Source organism: Barbatula barbatula, assembly GCF_947034865.1.
Source record: "Barbatula barbatula genome assembly, chromosome: 8".
Taxonomy (NCBI): Eukaryota; Metazoa; Chordata; class Actinopteri; order Cypriniformes; family Nemacheilidae; genus Barbatula; species Barbatula barbatula.
Window position 1 is genome coordinate 21,034,019 of NC_136771.1, and position 16,699 is coordinate 21,050,717.

General features: G+C 39.8%; 1 protein-coding gene across 1 annotated transcript in view; it reads right to left on the reverse strand.

Moving 5' to 3' along the window:
* Positions 1–16,699, reverse strand: part of ank2a (ankyrin 2a, neuronal) — a gene marked incomplete at its 5' end in the record, with an annotated part of 52,069 nt that overhangs the window by 7,179 nt on the left and 28,191 nt on the right. Inside the window, 17 exon segments of the mRNA XM_079462736.1 lie at positions 1,152–1,218; positions 1,417–1,618; positions 1,737–1,877; positions 2,002–2,133; positions 2,526–2,603; positions 3,271–10,854; positions 12,122–12,143; positions 12,448–12,480; positions 12,573–12,695; positions 12,913–13,038; positions 13,156–13,384; positions 13,510–13,606; positions 13,691–13,883; positions 14,140–14,351; positions 14,485–14,639; positions 15,407–15,505; positions 15,739–15,963. Of these exon segments, the coding sequence (XP_079318862.1) occupies positions 1,152–1,218; positions 1,417–1,618; positions 1,737–1,877; positions 2,002–2,133; positions 2,526–2,603; positions 3,271–10,854; positions 12,122–12,143; positions 12,448–12,480; positions 12,573–12,695; positions 12,913–13,038; positions 13,156–13,384; positions 13,510–13,606; positions 13,691–13,883; positions 14,140–14,351; positions 14,485–14,639; positions 15,407–15,505; positions 15,739–15,963 (9,718 nt within the window).

Consider the following 16,699-nt stretch of genomic DNA (forward strand, 5'->3'; position numbering starts at 1 on the left):
GCCAGACATTTGACTGCTCTCAGAAACCAATTTGTCACTTTCAGATGCTCTGCTTTCATGGCCTGGAGATGGCTCAGGGGTGTCTGAAGTTTCACTGGATTTAAATAGTTCTGTCTTTTCATTACTTTCTAAATCACTTTTTTCGTAAACAGGGGATACTTGATCCATATCCACAGAAATGTCATCCAGACGGTTTGTTTCTTGAAGTTGAGATTCTTCAACTTCACTGTCTGGTGAAGTGTGTTTTAAGAGGTCGGGTACTATTTGGTCAGGTTCTACTGTTGACAAAACAACTGAATTTTCCCCTGACGAATATCTGGCAATAGATACGTGACTGAAATTAAACACATTTTGAGATGACTCTGTTGACTGTTGGTTTAATTCTGATAGACTGCTTAAACCCACAGGTGATGGAGAGGGACTACTACTTTCATAGTCTGAAAGATGACACTGAGCTTGATTGTCTTCCTCAGATGATGAAACCTAGGGCATAAATTATATGAGGCATGGAAAAGTATGAAAAAAGAAAAGATGAAATTGGAGGGATATTCACAATGAATGACTGACAGACAACAAACAAAGACAGCATACGCTATAAACTCAGGCAGGTTTAGCCAAGTAGGATGTGTTTCTGGATCAACATGTTTTGTAGGTCCTGGATCAACACTGATATACAAAACACTATTTTCATCCTTAGTATTAACCTTAAAGGAATAGTTCATCCAAAATTGGTCACGATTGACTTACATAGTAGGAATAAAAATGACGATGGTTAAGATAAACGTAGACCATTTTTGGGATAAACTATTCCTTTTAAAGTAAAAGTGAACTGAAGCCACTATTCCAGCTCCAAGCCAAACCCTACAGTAATTATAACCTTCAAATCTAATGTTGTTCAAGGATAAAATATGTTGATCACATCCTGCTTGCCAAAATTACCAGTGACAATCCTGACTTTTGGTTTGGGATAAAGTGTCAGATATATGAACCTCAAATATGGCTGTTCTTAAGTTTAATTTTTTAAAATAATTAAACACATCAACAATGACTGGAACATCTTTAATGCAATCTGGTCTTTGTGGACTGTGCTGTGATTCACACATTTAAAACATCAACCTCTAGTTTTGCTTTGCACAAAGTCAGAAACTTACTTCTGCAGCCTCATTCGTTGATTCCTTCTTGAGTTCTTGGGATGGCCATTGATTGATGAAACTATCCCTGAGAAATGCAGATAGGAAAAGGAATTACTGTAACATATACAAAATGTAGAAGTGCACTACAATCAGACTGTTAAAATAAGTTTTATAGAATGTGAAATGTATCATTCAGAAGAGGGTAAATTATTACCATAGATTAAATTACCCCTAATACCCAAACTTATTGGTCAATACTCAAGGAACTTTATGTATTACTCACTGGTTGATCTCCAATTCCTCCATTAGATCCCCATGAATGCTCTCTGAATGGGCATTTCCCATTGCTTCGGCCCATGATGGAATGTCGAGGAGAGAAGCCACAGATAAGTCTTCTTCTGAAACAGCTGGAGGATGCCTTTGTGAAGTCTCCACTCTCCGGACCACCCGCAGACTTTCAACATCCTCTTGAACTGAGGAGAGAGCTACAAGAAAAAGTGTCACTTATATTTAAAGACAACGCTTCTCTCTGCAAGTACGTGCCAGAAAAGCCCAGCAAACAAAAAAAAAAACATTTATCACTGAAGGTGAAAATTGTCCCACCTTCACTGTGGTCCAGTGTTCTCTCGATCTCTGCATATGTTCTTGAGGTTTGCTCCTGGACTGACTTGTGCATTTGAATCTCAATGAGATGGACAATGTCCATGCGGTTGATTTTAGTCAGTCTTTTAATCAAAGTATCTTCTACGGAATTTGAGACACAAACAGAATCTGTTTATTAAAATGTTTGGATATGGTTGTTTAAACATGTTTATGATTTTTAAGCAAAGTAGGTCATTGGTTTTATGTAAAGAGCATATAGACTCACCGGTTGCATGCTTTCCTTCTCTCTCTAACCAGCGCTGTAACAGGGCATGACTCTGCTCCTGTAGCGAGTTTGGATTTTCAGCACGCACTTTCTGAATTTGATCCTCATTAAACTCCAACTCTTTGGCCAGCTCTGTGAACAGTTTAATAATGTAAATTTTGTAGTGATGACCGAAAACCATATAGCAAGCACAGACTTGGGAACTTGGTACATATTAAAAGAGATTCTACTGTGTAGAATACTCAGCAAGGGTGAATGGCTGCCAGAGTGTTGCTATGTGGTTACCATGGTGTTACGGGTGGCCATTAGCTGTGATATTCCTGTCGTTTCAAGTGTACTGGCTTGTTTTTTAATACAACAACCAAAACTCTTTACTGAACTAATAGAAGGGTAAAGGCACACCTCTTCATAACAAGTTACAAAAATTGTGACTTCATTCATGCCAGAAACAATACTTCATATATAGAATTTGTAAAAATGTATATAGTGAGTTTAGCAGTGTGTTGCTGTGCTGTTCAACTTACCTGTCCAACTAAAGCCTAGAAGGTCAGCAATAATGGCCAAAGTCTCTTCTTTCCTATCGATATCATCATGCCAGTCTGCTGTAATCATTATTCAAAATAAGTTTCATAAAAATGTAAATGTCTTAAATATGTTTAAAACCAAAAGGACCTTGGGAAAACAAGAAATTCCCTATATGAATTATAGCAAATATTTGACTCCAATTATGGAGATGTTAAAGAAAGTGTATAAAATATTTCAAAAAATTACAAGTACAGTTGTCCTTTTAAATTAATTTAATTTAGCATAAGCATGGATAACAAAGTGATATTCGCTGTAGAGCTTTATATCCACTGTGTTAACCGATGGTGTATTTACCAAATAATTTAGGAACTTTCTACGTTTAGAAATTTAATGAAACCTTTTTTGTTATTTCTCTGAAGAAAAAAACATGCAGCACTTTGGCATGCATTGCACAGGAATTATTAGCCGACAAATGCAGAGACAGTCAATCTTGAGATTTTAGTTCATGTATACACGTATATGCAAATTAATAAAATATGACACTAAAAGTTACAAAACACATGACGCACACATAAACACAAATATATCAGCATGAGCACATGTACACCACAAAACACCACAAAAAATACAAAAATCATGAGATTCCACAAAAGACAACACAGCACAGTAAAAAAAAATGGAAATAAAAAACGTAGGTATATTTTGGAGTAAAGACTAGGGGGGGCAACAGCCAAGTTGAGATACCTTTACATTGGTCTGGGGAAGAGCTGTCTGAGATTCTCTGCATCTGTGTCTCCACACTATCTTCCCAGTTGGGTCTTGTCTCAAAGACATCCTCACCTATAGATGGGGGTCGAACTGTTTTCAAACTACTTTCTAAGTCAATAGAAGCTTTTGCTCCTTTCTCAAACCCTATCAGAAGTTCCACTTCCTGAGGGCATTTAGAAGGGGATTCAGGTTGTTCGGAGGGTTGGGGGAAATCATCATCATGTTTCTGTGAATTAGGCAGCTGGGATGATATAATCTTTGGTTTGTCGATATTACTCCGACCTTCTGCAACATACATAGACCATTCTGCATTGTCAATATCAGCCTCAGATTTTGGCCTTTGGTTCTGCTCGGTGGAGTCCCCTTGCCCTAAAATGTGGTCAAAGCTGGCTGCTTTAACTTCTAATTTTGGTTTGGGTGTTACGTCCACTATTTCACTGACAATTTCCTTTGATGTAGCAGAAAATGTTTCTGAGACACGAGTGGAAACAACATATTCTTGGGTGGATATGGGCATTTCAACCACAGAATGCTGTTCATCTTCCATTGAAGAGTCAGATGATTCTGGGTCTTGCTCAGAATGCACCGTGCGTGTTACTGTGGAAGTGGCAGTGTTAATGTTTAGTATTAGCGTGCCCTCGTATAAATTATTCTCTATGGGGCTTTCTGGCTCACTCTGGAATTCGGACTGCACTAAACAGGCCTCAACATCCTCAGTTCTGGTTTCAGACTCAAAGGCTTCAGAATCATCAGCAATGCTGTGCTGCTGCAATAAACCATCTACAGGTCCCTCAAAAGAAGCTACTGCATCACATTCACTGGTATTAAATGTGACTTGCTCAAATCCATCTTCCGTCATATCTTCATTTATTGGGAAAAAAACGGCCTCTTCCTCCATGGTCCGTTTGGTCATGTCAATGGCTCCACCTCTAGTCATTTCAAATAATTTTCCTTCTTGAAAAAGGAATGGATTTGGTGTCCCTTCTTCAGTTGGAGTACGTCCTGGAGTTGTGTCAGATGTGGATCGACTGTCTGAACACAGAGCAAGTATTTTCTTCTCCTCCGCTTCAATTTTTGCATCAAACGCCTCATCATCATCCACTTGGGCACTCCAGGGTACCAAGTCTCTTAGAACAGATTCTGGTATTTCTTCTGGTATTTCTTTCTGGTCATCTTCGTAAAAATATGCATCTGGCTGGATTTCATCCTGCACTTTTATTGCAGCACTGGTACACACAGTATCGGTTGGGGAAACTGGTTCAAGAATTTTTTCAGATGTTTGGCTCTCACTAGAAGACTCGGTTTCAACATCACTGATCTCAACGTCCACTTTGCTCTGTAGTTGTGATGTAACTTCATCCTGCTTTGTTCTATCAGCAGTGTAGGTCTGACTAATTACTATACTATGGTACACTGAATGGACTTGTTCACTGTCTTCCTCATCATCAATGTCTGCTTGTACAAATATATCTTTGCATATCTGTAAATCGACATTCTCCGATTGGCTATGATCCTCTAAAGCCTGATCAGTTTCTACAGAGATCTTGTGAGGTGACTCAGCTAAATTTGGGCTATCATCTTGTGGGATCTTGTGAGGTGACTCAGCTAAATTTGGGCTATCATAATCATCATCTGATAATGAAGAAAATGAGGGTAATACTGCGCCATGTGAGTCAGATTCAGCCAGGCTCTCTAACCGCTGCTCTTCTGATTCGTTCGTTAAAACTGTGTTAAAGTCCAGTGGACTTCTATGTGGTGACAGCACTTCCGGTTGTATAAAAGTACAATCAAAATCAAATTTTACTTTTTTCTTTTTTGCATCTTTTTCCATTTCATCAAATGTTTTGATCTTTGCAGCCATCTTAAACATCTCTTCTTCAGGAGTGAATTGTCTTTGTAAAGCACTGGTGTCATCAAGATCCTCATGGTCTCTTATTTCTTTTGGATACATGGAAAGGCACTGTACATCTGGGCTCTGTAATATTTGGAATGATTCACTTTCTTTAATCAATTCTTCATTTTCTGCGTTTTCTTGGGAATCAGAAACAGACATTGGACATGTTGAGAAGACCCTTTCAATATAACTCAATTGTCCAGATTCTGGCCCTTGCCCAATGGGACTTCCTTCTAAAGAGTCTGGAGAAGGAGATTCCTTGGTTGGGCTTGGCTCAATAGAGTCTGGACTTTTATGGGATGACTCATCTTCTTTGACGGGACTAGTTTCAAGTGAGTCTGTCTGACAGAGAGTTGTATATTCACTTCTGGTGTTAGGCTGTAGTGACTCCAAATTAAAAGGTCTGTTTGGTGGATCTTCACTGTAAAGACTATACTGATGTACCTCCTCATACTTCTTAGTGATTGTATCAGAATCTATAGGCTTCTTACTTTCCCTACAGGCTGAAGAACTTTCCATATGTTGTGTTGTTGTTTCAATAGACTTAACGTGACTGTATATCATAGCTTGTACTGTCTCTTGAATTCTTATCTTAGAATCATCAGGGGATGATAACTCAGTTCTGGTGAATGGGCCAGGTGAGTAGATCTTGGAATCATCAGGGGATGGTAACTCAGTTCTGTTGGATGGGACAAGTGAAGCGATCTTGGAATCATCAGGGGATGGTAACTCAGTTCTGTTGGATGGGACAAGTGAAGCGATCTTGGAATCCTCAGGGGATGGTAACTCAGTTCTGGTGAATGTGACAAGTGAATCGATCGTGGAATCATCAGGGGATTGTAACTCAGTTCTATTGAATGTGACAAGTGAATCGATCGTGGAATCATCAGGGGATTGTAACTCAGTTCTGGTGGATGGGATAAGTGAATCAATCTTGGAATCATCATGGGATTGTAACTCTGTTCTGGTGGATGGGACAAGTGAATCGATCTTGCAATTATCGAGGGATGATGACTCGGTTCTGGTGGATGGGAAAAGTGAATCGATCTTGAAATCCTCAGGAGATATTAACCCGGTTCTGGCGGAAGGGACAAGTGAACCGATCTTGGAATCATCAGAGGATTGTAACACAGTTCTGTTAGATGGGATAAGTGAATCGATCTTGGAATCAGCAGTTCTGGTAAATGTGACAAGTGAATCGATCTTGGAATCATCAGTTCTGTTAGATGGGATAAGTGAATCGATTTTGGAATCCTCAGGGGATATTAACCCGGTTCTGGTGGATGGGACAAGTGAATCGATTTTGGAATCACCAGGGGATTGTAACTCAGTTCTGGTGAATGTGACAACTGAATCGATCTTGGAATCATCTATGGATGGCAATTCAGTTTTGGTAGATGGGACAAGTGAATCGATTTTGGAATCCTCAGGGGATATTAACCCAATTCTGGTGGATGGGACAAGTGAATCGATCTTGGAATCATCTATGGATGGTAACCCGGTTCTGGTAGATGGGACAAGTGAATCGATCTTGGAATCATCAGGGGATGGTAACCCGGTTCTGGTGGATGGGACAAGTGAATCGATCTTGGTATCATCAGGGGATGGTAACCCGGTTCTGGTGGATGAAGCAACTGAAGTGATCTTGGAATCCTCAGGGGATGGTAACTCGGTTCTGGTGGATGGGACAAGTGAATCGATTTTGGTATCCTCAGGGGATGGTAACTTAGTTCTGCTGGATGGGGCAACTGAAGTGATCTTGAAATCCTCAGGGGATGGTAACTCAGTTCTGGTGGATGGGACAAGTGAATCGATCTTGGCATCCTCAGGGGATGGGAATTCAGTTCTGGTGGCTGGGACAAGTGAATCGATCTTGGCATCCTCAGGGCATGGTAACTCAGATCTGGCGGATGGGACAAGTGAATCGATATTAGAATCCTCAGGGAATGGTAAATCAGTTCTGGTGGATGGGGACAATGAATCGATCTTGAAATCCTCAGGGGATGGTAACTCAGTTCTGGTGGATGGGACAAGTGAATAGATCTTGGAATCCTCAGGGAATGGTAAATCAGTTCCGGTGGATGGGGCAACTGAATCGATCTTGGAATCCTCAGGGGATGGTAACTCAGATCCGGTGGTTGGGGGAACTGAATCGATCTTGGAATCCTCAGGGGATGGTAACTCAGTTCTGGTCGATTGGACAAGTGAATCGATTTTGGAATCCTCAGGGGACGGTAATTCAGCTCTGGTTGATGGGACAAGTGAATCGATCTTGGAATCCTCATGAGACGGAAACTCAGTTCTGGTGGATGTCACAAGTGAATTGATCTTGGAATCATCTAGGGATGGAAATTCCGTTCTGGTAGATGGGACAAGTGAATCGGTCTTGTAATCCTCAGGGGATGGTAACTCAGTTCTGGTGAATGTGACAAGTGAATCGATCTTGGAATCCTCAGGGGATGGTAACTCAGTTCTGGTGGATGGGACAAGTGAATCGATCTTGGCATCCTCAGGGGATGGTAAATCAGTTCCGGTGGATGGGACAAGTGAATCGATCTTGGCATCCTCAGGGGATGGGAATTCAGTTCTGGTGGATGGGACAAGTGAATCGATCTTGACATCCTCAGGAGATGGGAATTCAGTTCTGGTGGCTGGGACAAGTGAATCGATCTTGGTCTCCTCAGGGGATGGTAACTCAGTTCTGCTGGATGGGACAAGTGAATCGATCTTGGAATCATCTAGGGATGGAAATTCAGTTCTGGTAGATGGGACAAGTGAATCGATCTTGGAATCCTCAGAGGATTGTAACTCAGTTCTGGTGGATGTGGCAACTGAATCGATCTTGAAATCCTCAGGGGATGGTAACTCAGTTCTGGTGGACGGGACAAGTGAATAGATCTTGGAATCCTCAGGGAATGGTAAATCAGTTCCGGTGGATGGGGCAACTGAATCGATCTTGGAATTCTCAGGGGATGGTAACTCAGTTCTGGTGAATGGGACAAGTGAATATATCTTGGAATCCTCAGGGAATGGTAAATCAGTTCCGGTGGATGGGGCAACTGAATCGATCTTGGAATCCTCAGGGGATGGTAACTCAGTTCTGGTGGATGGGACAACTGAATCGATCTTGGAATCCTCAGGAGATGGTAACTCAGTTCTGGTGGATGGGGCAACTGAATCGATCTTGGAATCCTCAGGGGATGGTAACTTAGTTTGGGTGGATGTCACAAGTGAATCGATCTTGGAATCATCTATGTATGGCAATTCAGTTCTGGTAGATGGGACAAGTGAATCGGTCTTGTAATCCTCAGGGGATAGTAAATCAGTTCTGGGGAATGTGACAAGTGAATCGATCTTGGAATCCTCAGGGGATGGTAACTCAGTTCTGGTGGATGGGACAAATGAATCGATCTTGGAATCATCAGGGGATCGCAATTCAGTTCTGGTAGATTGGATAAGTGAATCAATTTTGGAATTATCAGGGGATGATATCTCAGTTCTGGTGAATGGACCAGATGACTCAATCTTGGAAGCATTAGGGGATGGTAACTCAGTTCTGGTGGATGGTACTAATGAATTATCTCTAGATGGTGATTTAATCTTGCTTTCTGGCGAGGTTAATGAAAATATTTGTCCATTTATGTCACTCTCTGTTTTTTCGTAAAATTTCACCTGGATTATTTGGTGAGTTATACTCTCTGCCTCGTCATTCCCTTGAAATGTGTCTGCTACTGTTGTTGTACGGGAAGATAAAACATGGATTTTAGGACTAGCCTGAGGAGTTTCAGCAAGTCCCCCATGTTTGTCAGTGTCCCCTGTGCTGGAGTATGGTGTCCTGATCCCTATACTATTGCCAGGAGAGTCTGCCAAAGCCTCATGTTTGTCACTATCAGGACTTCCATCCAATTCGTCATCATGTTTTTCACTTTGAAGTAAGAGCTCCCTGTGCACCACAGCAGTGGACAATTCAGTGATTGTTTCTAGATTATATGAATTAGACTCCATAGCTACCTGGTGCATTTGATCTCCATCCTCAAAAGATGTACCATCACTACATATTAAATAATGGGTATTTGCTTCACTAGTGGTTTGCCTAAAGAGCTGATATTCTGCATTGTCTTCGAGCTCCGCCTTAATGTCTGCACTGAAGTCCTCTGATGGTTTTCTGTCTGGGCTAATCTGGGGTTCTACAGACAACCTCCTGTCTTGGCAGGTGCTATATCCATGTAATTTCTCAGGTATCAATCCCAGGTCTTCATCTTCAACTGTGTATGAGGTTATTTGTTGTTCCTCGCTCTCTTCACGCTGTTCTATCGTTTTCTTCTCAGATGGGTTTTCTGAAGGACTTTCATCTTCAAAAGTGAAAATAATGTTTGAATTTACAGCTTGATCACTTACTTTATTTTGGCTATCCCAAGTGCTATCTACAGTCATCAATGGTGTTACACGATTCATGATCGTTGGTTCATGATGAAGTGTGTCTGGGTCCATAAAATTTGATTCTTTAAGAACTTTGTTTTCTAGCACAGATTTGTCTTGTGAATCTTGGGTTGTTACTGGCATTTGATTGTCGTTTGTTTCAGTGGTTACAGTTGTTATTGCTTTATGCTCAAAAAGTCCGGAAATGCTTTTTGATGGATCCTGCCCAGTTTGAAATGCTTTCATAAGGTCTTTAACAGACATGGTTTCCTCTAGCCTTTCTGTCTGTGATTTTGGAGACTTCGGGGATTTCTGAGGTTTATTTGATTTTTCGGTTTCTGCAATATATAACTTGCTTTGAGAAATATTAACTTTTTGGGGTTTCCACTTTTCCACCTCCTTCTCCTCTTCAACCTTTTTTTGCAGTGCATTAACCCTGTCTTTAATAGATCCAATTGGGGTTTCTACAATTTTAGGGGACACAGGAAGTGATCCAAAAACAGGTGCCGATTCACCAATAACTGCATCTTCATCTAAAGATTCCTCAGACTGACTTCTGCTCATCCTTTCCAGATCATCTTCTGAACTGCCACTTGCAAACTCTCTATCTTTGCGCTTTTTTCTTGCCGGCTTTTTGATTTTTGCTGGATAATTTTTACTGCCATGGGTCAAAATAACCTCTTTAAGACTTTCTTGAAACATATCTACCTCTTGTGGTTGTTTAACTGGTACTGGTGTTTCTTGGAGGCAATATTCAAGTTCTCTGCTGAGATGTGAAACCATAGCTGACATGTCCCTCTTAGGAGGAGAACCGTGTATAGGGTATTGTTTGACTCGAACTTCCTGAAAGAATGTCTCTTTGCTTTTGTAATCCTCAACATCTGTGTCGCTGATAAGTACCCACTCCTCATCTTCAATGATTGTGAATTTTCCAGCAGCACCCCCCTTCTTTATTTCTTCCATTGTTCCTTCACGCAGGATTTCTTCAACCTTCTCCAAGTCTTCTTTAACTCTTTCAACAATCACAAAAGGCTCATCCACTTCCTCATTCCCTGCCTTCTCTGATTGATGTCCTGCAGCTGTGGAAAATGATTGCTCTGACTTTTCAGATGTTAAAATGACCGACATTTTAATCAAGTCCTGCTTCATATCAGACACCTCTGAAAGCAGATCTGGACTTGCAAGTGTTGCAGGATCATGAATGATGTGCAGCATGGAAATTTCTGTTGACTCAGATCCATCATAGTCTTCCATTTGAACAAAACAAGATGTTCGTAAGAAAGAGGGGAAATAAGGAGGACAGAAGACATTGGAAAAGTAGTCAGGGCAGGAGCAATACAAACTGTCTTCAGTTCAGATGTTTAGGAAACTATTTGACAGTATGAAGAACATCGCATGGTTTAACTAGATTTGGATCCGAAGAATTCAGGGAGGCATGGTAGCAGTTAAGCAAAGCAAAGGGGAATCACAGAGTGAGGGGAAAAATGGGCAGGAAATAACTTGCTTAAACATGTCATTTAGTTTCAAGTATCCACTCATACACTTACACGAGAGGAAAAGTATAAGAAAAGAAAAAGATAAGAAAACCCGCACACAAATAAACAAATGGTAAAAGTAATCGTAATACATGGTGGAGCTGCACAAATGAGGCATCTCAAGATTGTTCTCATCACAAGGACCTCTTGTCAAAAACACAAACACAGATACATCGAAAGCATTTCCAAAACAATACCTAACAAGCTGCACTGAGATACGATCAGGAGCTTAAAGCTTTTAAATTATGAAATGCTATGGCTTATTTCATCATGTAGATCTTTATATCTATCATGGAGTTGTTCAAAATGGGAATTTGTTATAAGACTGAGGTAAATGAAAGTAAGACAAACAAAAATGAACACAAAAGTGAACCATATTTAAAAGTGAGCGATAGGGGTAAATCAAGATATCCACACACCCAGGCTAAGCAGACACATTCATACACACATATACAAATATAATATGTGTAAGTCAAGTTATTTCCATGCAAAGGAAATCAATTCCATGCAAAGGTGAATTTTGCGACAAGCAAATTAAGTATTTTCATTAAAGGCAAAAATAAGTTGCCTAATCAGTTTGATTTTGTTATGAGGGAATATGGTTGTTTTCCAGTATCTCTTTTGGCATGTTTCAGATTTTACTCCGAACCTCATTAAACATAAAAATAATTTTGAAAAAACATAGCCAGAAGTAGATACTATTGTATATATGAAATTGAATACAATGTTTTAATAAAAACAGCAGACCGTTGAAATTAAAACTGAAGAATGGAAGGGATGTGTACAGGATTAGCCATTGCACAGCATTCAAGGATCCACAAATACAATTTCTGTTCATCTTATAAAGACAACTTCAACATTATTATACCATTGTGCTAACACTGTGGAGACTAACAGCTTACACGTACAAGAGGTGTAATGGAAAAATAATGAAAAAGCAGTGTACAGTTTATATTTTATGCACTGCAATATTGCTTACATTTCTCATGTGTCTTCTCACTCTGCAAAGAAATAAGTTTGAAACAAAAGCGTTAATAGTGTGAAAATATGAGTAACATTTCTAGCTTTTTTATGTAAAAACATACATATACATGTAATTATTTATATTTACCAATAATTAAAGTCGTATATACATTTTAATATTTTTCATAAATATACATGTATGCGTATGTTTTTACAAATACAAAATTAATATGCACAGTACACAGACATATTATGTAAACACAGATTCAATTATTCGGGATTAATCGTTTGACATCCCTAATTTGCTTTATTACACGCAAAACTTTTTAAAATGGGGTTTACCTCTTCATCTGCATCTTGGTCCGAATCCGAATCCTTAAAAAGAGTAAAGTAAATGTTCAAAAAAAGTTCTCAAGTAAATACAATTTGAAAAAGTTGATGATTGTGGGATTTTTAAAAGTATTTACCTTTGAGTACACAGGCAGGCAGATGTTCAGATTGCAGATTGCGTTGTGGTTTAGGGTACGATATGTCCGTGGTTCTTTTGTAAAAGATAACCTGCCACATGGTTCTTGAGCGCTGTCACGGATCTGTTGACAAAAAAGAGGCACCATAATGTTTCCACCAATACCTTGTTATCTTTTATTTGGAACCGAGCTGAATGCCAGATTACAAGTGTTGCACCAGACTGTTCCACTTTAGCAAAGGAAATCCCTTTTTACCCTTTATTTCACTTTATAAAATTAGTACAACTAGTAGCTTTAGACAAAATTGCAAATGTGTGATAGCTGGAAAATGAGAGCTTACTTTGATAAAGAGAGAAAGACGGTTTTCTTTAAAGGCATAGAAACTGAAGACATGGTGCTGTCCGCTTTTGGTAAGTGGGACTAGATTCCCAAAGCAGTCAGCAAAGATGGGCTTTCCTTCCAATACCTGCAGTGTTAAAAAATAGAGAAATAGTTATTTTCAATTGCACTTGCCGTGAGGCTCAGACAATATAGTCAGACAATGATATTGAATTTCAGGTTTCCAAGCGGATTGTGGCCGTACCTCAACATCTCGGCTTCGGGCCACCTCAGTAAAGTTCTCCTGCTGTTCCAGAGTTTTGTCCATCTTATCATCAGTCATACAGAAGCAGCGAAGTCGTGCTTCAATGGGGTCCAATGTTTTGGCAAAGATGACAAACTTGGCCATGTAGGGAACACAGATGATCTCGTGATACAACTGGCTGGAGAAGTTGACAGACTCCTGGACCTGACGGCAGTCTATGAGCCAGAACCTATGAGGACAAACATTGATTTAATCAGGTACCTTTTTTATTTTGTAAGTCCCATCGTCTACCTGCTGAACTACAGGAAGAAGAATTCTCAGTCAGGAAATAATTTTCAATTTAACAGAACTAACCTTGCTGAGACATTGGTGGTGAATGAAACACACTGGTTGATGAATGTTAGAGGTGTGGATCCGGTTATGTCTTCCCATTGTGCTGGAGTAGTCCCACCTAGAAATACCATATAATTTAAAATGATCACACTTCTAAAACAAAGTGAGCTTTTTGATTAAATCTTATTTAATTCACACATACCAGTAATGCTACATAGCAGTCGAAGAGTGGGTGTATTGTTGGTCCCGTCACTGGTTGGACTTTTGGGGACAGGAATTGTCATGGTGATAGGCTTGTGAAATTTGCGCCTTCTGGGCTCCAGGGTAACAATTGGGCTAAATATGGCCTTGTTGCCCAAGATCTTCCTCACCAGATCTTCACTGATTGGTTGGGCCTACGAGAGGTTGAGATTAGGATTATTAGGACAGGATGAACACCTCATTGTCCTATTCCTATGCAATTCAGTATTCCTTTTTTATTTATCCAATTTGGAGAGCAAACAGATTCCACTCTTACTCCATAGTGTGGTTTAAGAATGTTCTATTTCTTCTACAAGATCCTCCAAAAGATGACGCATTGGAGTTTTAAAAGATAAATACACATATAGCATTATGAGACCAGTAAAAATTTTGCATGGCAGGGCCCAATACCTGTAGTCCCACCCGTATCCGTTTGGTCAACGCTCCCTCTGGGAACACGGCCTGGACCTGTGGTACAAGCGTGCTGCTTAGCACCCCACCCTCTGGACCAATCAGATGACTATCCTGCTTAATTCGGGACACCACTGCAAAGTATTGTGGGAAATCTCGTGTGATGATGCGGCAGATCCGTTTTTTCTCCAGCTCCTCTGGTGGGTCCAGTTCTGGTGTCAATGCGATAAGAAAACATTTTCATCCTCATATTATTAAGACCTAAATGTAGCTGAATTTGATTTGAGTGTAGGAATTGAATGAATCAAATCCAATGCAGATCACGCAGGTTCGGCACACACTCACCCTCGTCCATTCCATTGAGGATCTGATTGAGTTCCTCCTCTGTGTGCTCACAGTGATGTTCCCTCCAGCTCTCGCCCGTCTCACTCCGCAGAATAACCAGCTCTCTCTCTGCTCCTCGCAATGCGGCAAAGTGGGGGATCTCCACTATGACAGGCCTGAAAAACACGGGACAGTACTTTAGTACAGACAACAGACTGTGAAGACAAATCACTTAATTTTACACCATAAAGAAAACATTGTACATTTGTGAGTATTATGTGTGCATTTGAAAGGGAAAAAGCAAGCACGGAAGTGACACTTTGCCATAATGTTGTGTTTGTTAACTTTAGTTAATGCATTTCTGCACATGAACTTACAATGAACAATACTTCTACAGCATTTTTTCATCTTAGTTCACGTTAATTCCTGCATCTGCTAGTCATTTTTTTTAAATCAAAAGCTGTATCTGTTATCGTTAGTTTATGGACTAACATGAATTATTAGCATCAACACACGTTAACATAATGACTAAATGCTGAAAAACTATATTGCTCATTATTAGTTCATGTTAACTAATGTATTTACTAATGTAAACACAAACAACCTTATTGTAAAATGTCACCAATAAGGTAAACATGCAGTAAGGTACAGTAGCTAAAGGGAGTAAACTAAATCAATCAAAAGTATAATGCAATCTACACAGTGCATGACTGACACTTTCAACACAATAAACATTCAATAACAAATAACAAAACTGAAGTCCAGTGATGTCTAAAATAAACAAGGGAGAAAAGGGTAATTTCACAAAACACTTATGAACAACAAAACCGAAATGATTAAAAGGACAAAATAAACGTCTTACTAACACGGGACATATGGATATACAATAACTAGGGGAGATGTGTGACTGGTATCCAGTATGTGGCATTAGGATCTCTCCTACCCGAGGAACTTGGTGCCGGGTGGACCCAGCTGTAGAATTCTGCTGACAAGACTCTCGCCCTCATTTAGAGGAGGAGGAGCTGTAGGGAGGTGGAGTTTACTGTTCCGATCGCAGCGATTAAAAAAAAACCCGGAACATTGTTGTTATTCCTGAACTAGTGATGACTTAGACATGATGACATACTGTGCTGCTTTTACAGTCAAGACAACAAGATAGAGAACATACACCATTCTGGTCCTAAAAACAGATACACGCATAAGCAGACAAAAACGTTGATACTGGTGATACTGAACATGTTGTCGTTGTGCTCAGACTGTCTTTCACAGACTTACCCAAGGAACTGGGCTCCTGTAGGTCCAACTTCAATGATCTTTCCTGCAAGCCCCTCTCCCTCCACCATAGGGGGCATGGATGCCAACCTGTGCCTCTTTACCAGGCGACATGTTACCCGTGTAGGTGCCGAGCAATTTCTAGGTGGCACGATAATGCGAAGTCCGTTGTGACGACAGCCACGCATTGCTCCGCCACGGGCATCCACCATGAAACTAACCAGGAAGCTGATTTCAAAAAGAAAAGGAAGAAGAAATTTAATCTGATAATACAAACGCTATAGCTTTTGATATTTAAAATCATCATCATTGGCCAAAATGTACATATTGTTGCATCCCTAAGATTGACTGTAATAAAAACGAAACATTAAATACATGAGATTAATTATGTGCGATAAATAATTGAAACAGTCCTTCCAAAAGTGTCATCCCAAACCTAAAAAAACTTTCTTTAGTTATTTTTACATCCTAGTTAGAATCCTAGTTATTTACATTATGGTTAACATCACTGAAAGTCTATCTACATTTAAATATGTAGGAAAAGAAAGCCATGCAACTTTTTTTAGGATGCTGTGCACATTCTAGTTTCCAAACATATGGAAGACCACCCAGGCATTGGTTTTGCAAAACCACTTATCAAGCAAATAGGCCTCCCATATGTTTGAAAATCATCATTATAGTTAGTGGCTTGTGCTGCAGAAAATAAACCAGTAATTGGATGATTTGCATAATAAATACATTTTGTAAATTGACTGGCTAAATGTTTTGTATTGTACATGAAGCAGTGGTAAGCCTCTGCAGAAAGAAAGATAACATGTGAAAAATGAAGCAACATACTGTGTCCAGTCATACCAAACCTTTGTGAGAAATTTGAAATCTTTGAAAAAGGTGAACACTAAAACATGTCAATTCCAACATGCTTATTACAGTTTCAATAGACACAAGGGCCTATTTGAAAATGCAA